Source organism: Eurosta solidaginis, chromosome 4 (genome assembly GCF_040869045.1).
Source record: "Eurosta solidaginis isolate ZX-2024a chromosome 4, ASM4086904v1, whole genome shotgun sequence".
NCBI classification, from domain to species: domain Eukaryota; kingdom Metazoa; phylum Arthropoda; class Insecta; order Diptera; family Tephritidae; genus Eurosta; species Eurosta solidaginis.
In genome coordinates, this window is record NC_090322.1 from 125,680,340 (window position 1) to 125,689,200 (window position 8,861).

Consider the following 8,861-nt stretch of genomic DNA (forward strand, 5'->3'; position numbering starts at 1 on the left):
TATCATCAACATTACAACGCGCACATGAAAATTTTCAACTTCTTTTGCAAATATCTCTTGTCCAACACAAAATATTTTACCACCGCCTTCTAATTATTGTTGTTGAGGTCAATGCGCGTCTTTTAACACCTCTCTCGATATTTATGGACGCATATTATCAGTGTCATGCTGTCGTATAGAATTACCAAGAGTTAATGCGCTGGAAACGTTGAAGAAGTGATTCAGCTGCTATATGTAAATAAATAAAAACAATAAATTAAATATATATTATTTAAAAATCAGCTAATTACCTTTATTTTCCATTTAAAATGCCTTTTTCCTCCAGCTGCATCAGCAAACCAACTTTTTTATTTTTTTGTTTTGGCTTTGTTGACGAAAATTACATGTGACATTTTTCTTCTTTCATCACTTTTAACAGAGGAAACTGAAAGAACGATTGACAGTTTATGTACAATCGGCAACAACAAAATACACGGGAGGGTTGCATTTTCGCTAATGCTTAATACCTGCCCTGCAAAAATCGTGTGACCAAAAACGCACACAGCCACACGAATTTTTGACAGGGGTGACGATTTGGAATGAAAAATTGTGCAAATGAAATAGCATGCTGACAAATTTTGCTTTCCAACAGTGTATCGTGCTCTCTCGCACCTATTATTTTTATAGGGATAGCAAAATACGTCATTTTTGCGTGCAAAAAATCCGCCATTTCTAATTCAGCAGAGAGCAAAACATTTCGTGGTGGAAAATTTTTTCCAAAGTCTTTAATATACAATGATTTTTGCTGTTTATTTCGACAAAAATTTTTGATTTGATTTTTGTGCTCATCGAAAGAATTCACAATTATATAGCACCATGCCGCGAATTATGATAAAAGGTGGTGTGTGGAGAAACACTGAGGTAAGCATTTGACGCGACTGGTTACTCTTGGCCGTTTATTAACTAAATTGATAACTTTCAGGATGAAATCCTCAAAGCAGCTGTAATGAAATATGGCAAAAACCAGTGGTCACGTATTGCATCACTGCTGTACCGCAAATCTGCCAAGCAATGTAAGGCACGCTGGTACGAATGGCTTGATCCTAGCATAAAGAAGACAGAATGGTCACGGGAGGAGGATGAAAAGCTTTTGCATTTTGCCAAATTAATGCCAACACAATGGCGTACAATTGCGCCGATTATTTCAGAGGGATAACTGGCACCAATTGTTCACACCAAATTGTTAGGTACAGGATTCGCCACGGGTAGGTGAGGTTGGCAATCACAACCGCTTGAATCATTTTGGTCGGCAGGTATGCCGCGGATATATTCTTGGCACTTGTTATTGATGGCTTTTAAGCTGGTTAACTCGCTTAGATCTGGTTTGTAACTAATTACTATTAGTTGATTTAGAAGTTTTTTACTTAATGTAATAACACTTATAAAATTTGATTTTTTTTTTCTTAATTTTTTTGTAGCTAAAACTCCATTCTCATAACCAAAGCGTACACCACTAACAAGTGCACAGAAAACGAATCGTTTTGTAATTTCTATGAAACCAGTGCCAAAATTGGAGTTATTTAAGAAACCTCAAACTGCTGTGCCATCACGTCTCAAAGAAAATACCGGACCTAAACAATTTTCGCATATCGTAAGTCCGGTTGGCACATACATGAAAAATACAGCAACTACGCTGCTCATGTCAAATCTTAAGCAACGCTCAGACAGTCCAGATGTCCGCAATGCAACTGTTTTTCGTGAACTAGAACTAGAACAAGAATCGCGAACTTATCAGCCAAAATTCGGTTTTTGTAAATGCAATTACTACATAAATTCTCTAAGCAATGGAACCTAGGCATATAGTGGTAGAGTTTAGATTATCTAACTTGGATTATGTTGTTGTTGTCGTTGTTGTTGTTGGTGTTGTTTTTGTAGCGATAAGGTTACTCCCCGAAGGCGTTGGGGAGTGTTGTCGATGTGATGGTCCTTTGCCGGATACAGATCCGGTACGCTCCGGTAACACAGCACCATTAAGGTGCTACCCCGACCATTTCGGGAACGATTTATATGGCCACATTAAACCTTCAGGCTATCCCTCCCTCGCTGATTGAGGTCGCCAGAACCTAGTCTGTTAGTGAAACAGGATTCGCCGCGGTTAGGTGAGGTTGAAATCGAATCAATTCAAGTTTGAAATCGAAGCAGTCAACCACCAGTTTCAGCTACACCACCAACATCAAATGCAGGCGGTGTTGCAGCTCCATACCAGCACACAGGTGAATAGCAAATGCCACCGCAATCGTGTCCAATGCCACGACAGTCTGGTCTAATGCAGTCACAACCCGGTCAAATGCCACCTCAACACCCTATGCACCAGCCATTTGGTGGCCATGAGAAACATGGTCCTCCAGGTATGCCGCCCACATCAACTGGACCAGGTGAGCCAATGACACCACATCCAGTTATACCAAGGTATATACCACAACAGCAACCGGGTTATACAATGCCACGATAGCAGCAGCAACAACCTTCCCAGGCTGGCTATCTGCCAATGCCACAAAATCCGGCCACCCCATGAGCCACCCATTGTAAATTTTAGTGAATTGGGTCCAATTAGATGTAATCGTTGCAAGGCCCAATAGCAACTTTTAGATGCTGGTCGTCGTTTCCAATGTCTAATGTGTAAAGTAACAAGAGATGGTAAAAAAAATCTTTCACTTTTACTTGTGTTCATTGATCCATATTTTTTCTCAACAGTGCCAACTGCATATTTCCAACATTTGGGCCATACCGGACAGCGTGTCGATAAATATGAACGTCCTGAACTTGTATTGGGTACATGAGTATTTGTGTAAAAAATGCTTGGGTACCGATAGCTCTCATGGTAAACCTCAACTCATATCCAACATCAATGCCTCGCATTCAATTGTGGCACTGTACGCACTACATTGGGTTCACGTAGTATGGAGAAGCATATCGTTGATTCCAGTGGTAAGACCACAATTTCAAATTATGGGGCAACCATTATGAAACTATTGGATATTGTGAATCCAGCCGTAAAACTCTAGTAGACATCGCCAAATTTCAAAATGCTGAGGTAAGTTTTTTGTTATATTAGAATGTGTAGAATAAAAATGTTTCTCTTATCAGGTCGGCGATGGCACCCCTTCAGTAGTATTTTAAGCATGTGAAATCTTAAAACAAGTTGAGGAAGGCGTGCATGCACGTATCATCATTAAAGCTATACGTAAAGCATTACAATTATGCATGCTAAAATATCACATGGCTGTACATGTCGAAGCGCCAATCAAAGGAGCAACAAAGTGCTTTATTGGAAAAATGATCTGCCACAGCAATGTCCTCCAATGTCCAAGAGTATCAGAAAATTGTTGATGCTGAATGGCGTATTCTGTAGAATAAACTAGCTAAGTAAGGCGCCAATGTTGTGTTTTCTAAATTACCAATTGGTGATGTTGCTACACAGTATTTTGCAGATCGTGATATGTTCTGTGCTGTTCATGTACCAGAAGAAGATTGGAAACGTAGAATGAAAGCTTGTGGTGGTGCTGTTATGACTACAGCTAATGATATTAATTCAAGTGTTTTGGGTGATTACTTTGAAGAATGTCAGGTTGGTGGTGAACGTTTCAACATTTTCCAAGGTTTGACATTAATTTCATTTTTATAGTTTATAATTATTTAAAGGTTGCGTTAATGCTAGAACAAGTACATTGATTTTACGTGGCAGTGTTGAACAATTTTTGGGAGAAACTGAGCTTGGTAAACATGATGCTATAATGCTTGCGCGGCGTACAATTAAACATGATTCTGTTGTTGCTGGTAAGTCAAAATACAAATTGTGAAAAATGTCTAATCTTAGGGCCTCATTCTCTATTACGAAACGAACTTTCGATGCGGATCAGAGACGAATCGCTAGGGAAGGATGGCCTGAAGGTTTAATGTGGCCACATAAATCGTTCCCGAGATGGTCGGGCTAGCACTTTAATGGTGCTGTGTTACCGGAGCGTACCGGATCTGTATCCGGCTAAAGGACCATCACATCGATAACACTCCCCAAAGCCTTCAGGGAGCAAACTTATCGCTACAAAAACAACAACATTGTGTCCAAATCCCGAAAAAAAACTATAAAATTTGTGTCAGTGAAATGATAATTATTGCTTTTGGTTGTTAGTTTTGAGGCATCGTCATCGAGTTCCTTCTGATCATATATGCCGGTTCTTTTGCATTCTTTTACATGCATAAAGTGCCGTTGAAGCCTTCCTCACCCTCTCCTCCACGTTGAGCTTCCATGACAGCTTACTGTCTAGGATCATTCCTAGATATTTTGTGCAAGGTTTCTCCCGTAGGATCGCCCCTCCTAACTTAGGCCTGGTCCAATTAGGGACCTTGTACCTCTTTGTAAACAATACCATATGCAACGTCATCTGCGTAAACCGTAAGTTTTTCTGGTCCCTCGTATAATCCCCTAAGCAGTTGGTTAATGACCAGCGTCCACAGCAGAGGTGATAGCACCCCTCCCTGCGGAGTGCCCCTGTCCACTAATTTCGTGGCCGCGTACAATCCCCATTGCGGTGTAATCTTACTGCAGTTTAACATGCAGTCGATCCATCTGGGTAAGGCTGGATGTACTTTAACGTAATTAAGACCATCAATAATCGCCCATTTAGAAAGCCCCGGCAATGCTTAAGCAGACTTCTAGAGTATATTCCTTATATTCCAGGGCTTTTTCTATGCTTATTACCACCCTATGCAATGCGGTGTCTACTGACTTGCCTTTGGTGTACGCCTGTTGTGTTGTGGAGAGCAGCTTTTCATCCACGTTGGACTTTATGTACACATCTATCAGCCTCTCAAAGGTTTTGAGCAGAAATGATGGTAATCTTTGGGATACACGTGACCGATCTTCCCCGCCTTTGGTAGGAAAGCTACACGAGCAGTTCTCCAAGAGTGCGGTATATGATTCAGTTTATGCACCCATCGAATATTATTTTAAGCCATCCCACGACCGTCCTACTTGAAACTTGTAGCAAGGCCGGACATGTACCATCTGAGCCCGGCGATTTCACCACCACTACGAGGTCCTCAGTAGTGTAATTAGGCAGCATATATGAATGCAGCTGTTTCCTTACCATTACTACAGCTCGCACCCGTCCTTCCGTTTGCGCATAGTAAACGCCAAATCCGCGCGCGCTAAGTCCAGAAACCTTTCCTCCCGATGGAAGCCACGGCTCCTGGATCAGCGCGTTAGGAGGAGGAGTTCGCTCGACGCCACTTTACTGTGTTGGAGGTTTATCTGTAAGACTCGCAGCACCAATGGGCTGCTTGTCCCCCTCCAGCTTCATCGTGACGTCGTCGTCCTCCCCTAGCCCTTTTGGTTTAGAGTGTTCGAAGCCCCCTTCAGCCTCTTGTACCTGTTTATGCCGGGTGTTCCTCTGTGCGACTCAAAGCACCATCTGGCTGTTGGTCCCCTTCTAACACATTCGGGGTGACGTGGGCTACCTCCACCTGTCTTTTTTCCCTTACGCTTTTGAGGTCCTTTTCGACTTCGCCCACGTCCAGCGTGTTAGGACTTTAATACCCGCGACTTCTTTTCCTGAGTCGCATATAAATTTTGCCTGTACCTAAGGACATTTTTCCAAGCTGCGCGTACAATATATCCTCCGCCTGCTTGTTTATTTGGAAGATGATAACTGACCTTTCTCCGTAGGCCGAGATACAGTAAGTACTTTCCAATCCTGTGTCGGTATGTTCGGATTCTGATTCTGCAAAAGTCGCAGTGTATCCTCCGACTTCATCACGCATGGTATCCATACCTTAACTTTTGGTACCTTGGGAATTTGCGCTTTATCCACCATCTCAAAACGCGCGTTCGTGCCCTGCTTTGGAGGTTTGGAACCACTTCCTCCAGCCACCGCAAGCTCGCGATGTTGTCGCACGCTATCATCTTCATACCATTATACCATCCCCCGAATCAAAGGTTGGAAGGAGCTTACTTGGTTATTCCCGCATCATCTTAAGCATTAAGCTAATAAGCTCCTTTTCTAGAAATCTCCACCTTTCACTAGTCATCTGTTCGAAAGGACTGCTACGATCAACCAGCACCACAGTCAGTGACTGCTTTACCACATCACTCATCTTCTCGGGGAAAAGCCGGCGTCTTAGTGTTATTTCCCTTTGGCACCTCCGAGAAAGCCGGAGTCTTAGCTCCCTTTAGCACCTCCGAGAAAGTCGGAGTCTAAGCGTTATCTCCCTTTGGCTTATCTCCTACTTCCATAGTTGGAACTTCCCTCTGACTCGCAGCCTTCGAGGTAGTTGCTACCTCGCTATTGGGGCCCATCTGTCTTACAGCTTTGGGCCTACTTGTCTTGTCTATGGGACTGCCCTGCGTCGCGGCTCTGGGACTGGGACCTTTCTGCCTCTTGAAAACAGGCTTGTCGCCTTCCGCCGAACGTTGCCTTTTCATTCTGCCATTCGACACTTCTTCCTCCTCATACCGGTTGCAGAACCGAGGGTTTCTCGCAGCAAACCTTTTGAACTGCCTTCGACCTAATTCTACCGCCTCATGAGCCCATGCCAAGCATTCGATCTCCTCTTCTGTTGGGTCCACCACTGCTCCCAAGCGTTGTACAATTCTTAGTACTGCACGGTACTTCGAGAGAGCTCTTTGCTCCGTACCCTTCTCCACTCTTCTACTCATTTTTCATTTGTGTGCTTCTCCAACACGGAGTTCATAGAATCAGCACTACTCTCGCTTCCCGAGTCCGACGCATCGCTTATTGCGTATTTGTCGTCCTTGGCTTGCGGCTCAGTCCTCTTCTTATCATCGTCCTTATGAAAATTAGGTAATGAGTCGTTCATCTTGGTCGTACGACCACCAGCCCGACAAGGCGGGCTCAGCGGTCCAGTATTATATACGGGGAAAGAACCGTCAGCCACAGCAGCGCCCCTTACTGTGGTAAGGCCATCAATATTTCCCGAGGTGGTCCGGTATCGGGAAGGCTCCGTTCGAATACAGCCGAATTTATCCCCTGGCTAAAAATCGTCCAATAGGCACGGTCCGCATAACACCCTGGATTAGGGGGTTGGCAGTTCTTGGTCACCGACATCCCGCCGCCCTCCTATGAGGCGAAACGGCGGTCCTAAACAGCTCCTCCTCATAGTCGGGCGCTATGGAGATCGGCTAAGCCCTCACACCAACGACGATTTTCGTTACAATTGCTAGTGCATGCTCTCCAAGATGTAGATCCTGATCGAAAGTCACACCCAAAATTTTATGGTGTAAGACAGTCGGTAGGGTAATGCCATCTGGTCGACATTTGGCGCGGTCATGTTTTAAATAAGGTCACCGATGATTTGGTTGGTGACAATATCAGGTTTCGCGAGGCGACAAAACTGGAGAGATTGGGAAGATAGCTGTTTATTTTTTTACAAAGCTCATCGATGTAGGAAACAATGGCATAGGCGTAGAAGCAATAGTGACTCCTGGGGTAAAGGTAGCTATTGATATGTTGAAGTTTGAATATGAGTTTTTTTAAGTTATAGCAAAAAAAGCGTTGAGCATTTTTAATATCTTACCAGGTACCTTCGTACATGTTTCTAAGAATGAAGAATAAACCCTATTCAAACTCAATTTTCACCAGGACAAAGCCGCTGAGACTTCGCTATACTTTAACATACAATACGTTACCCCATTTTAGAACAACTATCATTTTTTGATTTTATTAAATTTTATAAAATGTTTCTTCCTCTACAGTTCTATTTCGGTATTGGATGGTAAATATGGCTTTAGCATTTTCTCCATCAATAACTGTGAAAAGGTGGAAGAAATCTATGCGTGTAAATCTCACATATTATCTTGGTCGAGCGTTTCTTCAATAGCTCTCTAGTGGTGATGGTGACAGCAGAGAAACCCAACTGTTTACAAATGTTACACTTCAAAAAGAATCAAAATATCTGCCATTGCGTCTACGGCTCAAATACCCACAGTATATGAATGAATCGATTGCACCTAATTGTCTGCCTAACGTATAGTATACATATTCACCAAATCAAAAATATTGCACCAAACGAAATGGGTCTGAATACTGAAACAGTACACATATTCAAAATCGATGAGGAGGCTGTGATGATGGTATAGGGTGAGTTGTTGAATAACATACGAAAACCACTTTAACCCATCTATATATTTGCATTACAGCTAAAGCTTTACAAACAGCAAAAATTGCTGGCGCCAAGCAATTGGAAAAGGCAGTGAAGCATTCATCACACTGTACGGATGGTGTAAAGTTAGAAACTGCTGTTGTAACAGCTGCCACCGACACAACGGTCATCTCTACTTCGCCGATTAGCGGCTCGTCCGACTATCTATCGAAGACAGTATAATCATATCAAAAACCAATTAAGAGAGTTTATGTTATTATTAAAGTACTTACTTTTCTTTATATCAATTGTATTAATTTATGTTGCAATATCACGTACATATATAATAAGGGATGTGATACGATTGCTATCGGAATTAGATTTGAAACCAATCAATACTCCTGCTAAGAGTTGCAGAATTATTGCTTGAATGATTAGATTTAGAACAATAATAAGCCTGACTCAATTACAATTCGTACATTTTTAAGTTCATCAATTACGACAGCAATCGGATTCCACGACACCTTTGAATATTCTTGATCTGAAAAAAGAGTAAACCTAATCTGAATTTATACTAAGCTTTAAGTTGTAGATTATTTAAATAATTGGAGTTTTTTCTGAAGCTTAAAATTATTTTCTGTTCGCTTGGAAAAGATTTCAATTGGAAAATAAAAACCAATAAGGCGAGTTTATTTATTATTAAAATTCTTACTTTTCTTTTTTAT

General features: G+C 42.1%; 1 protein-coding gene and 1 long non-coding RNA gene across 3 annotated transcripts; both read left to right on the plus strand.

Annotated features, from left to right (window-relative positions):
- Positions 1-768: 768 nt before the first annotated feature.
- On the plus strand, positions 769-1,654 carry LOC137248172 (uncharacterized). 2 transcript variants are annotated; one of them, XR_010952111.1, is made up of 3 exons: positions 769-900; positions 962-1,248; positions 1,458-1,654. It is a non-coding gene; the product is annotated as an uncharacterized lncRNA (long non-coding RNA). The 2 variants fall into 2 exon arrangements; XR_010952110.1 differs by having other exon boundaries at positions 962-1,244.
- A 910-nt stretch (positions 1,655-2,564) lies between these two features.
- Positions 2,565-8,383, plus strand: LOC137248173 (T-complex protein 1 subunit eta-like). Its single transcript, XM_067779037.1, has 6 exons — positions 2,565-2,676; positions 2,734-3,073; positions 3,127-3,607; positions 3,682-3,816; positions 7,751-8,135; positions 8,195-8,383. The coding sequence occupies exons 3-5, from the start codon at positions 3,601-3,603 to the stop codon at positions 7,873-7,875; spliced, it is 267 nt and encodes an 88-aa protein (XP_067635138.1). The 5' UTR covers positions 2,565-2,676; positions 2,734-3,073; positions 3,127-3,600; the 3' UTR covers positions 7,876-8,135; positions 8,195-8,383.
- Positions 8,384-8,861: the final 478 nt, after the last annotated feature.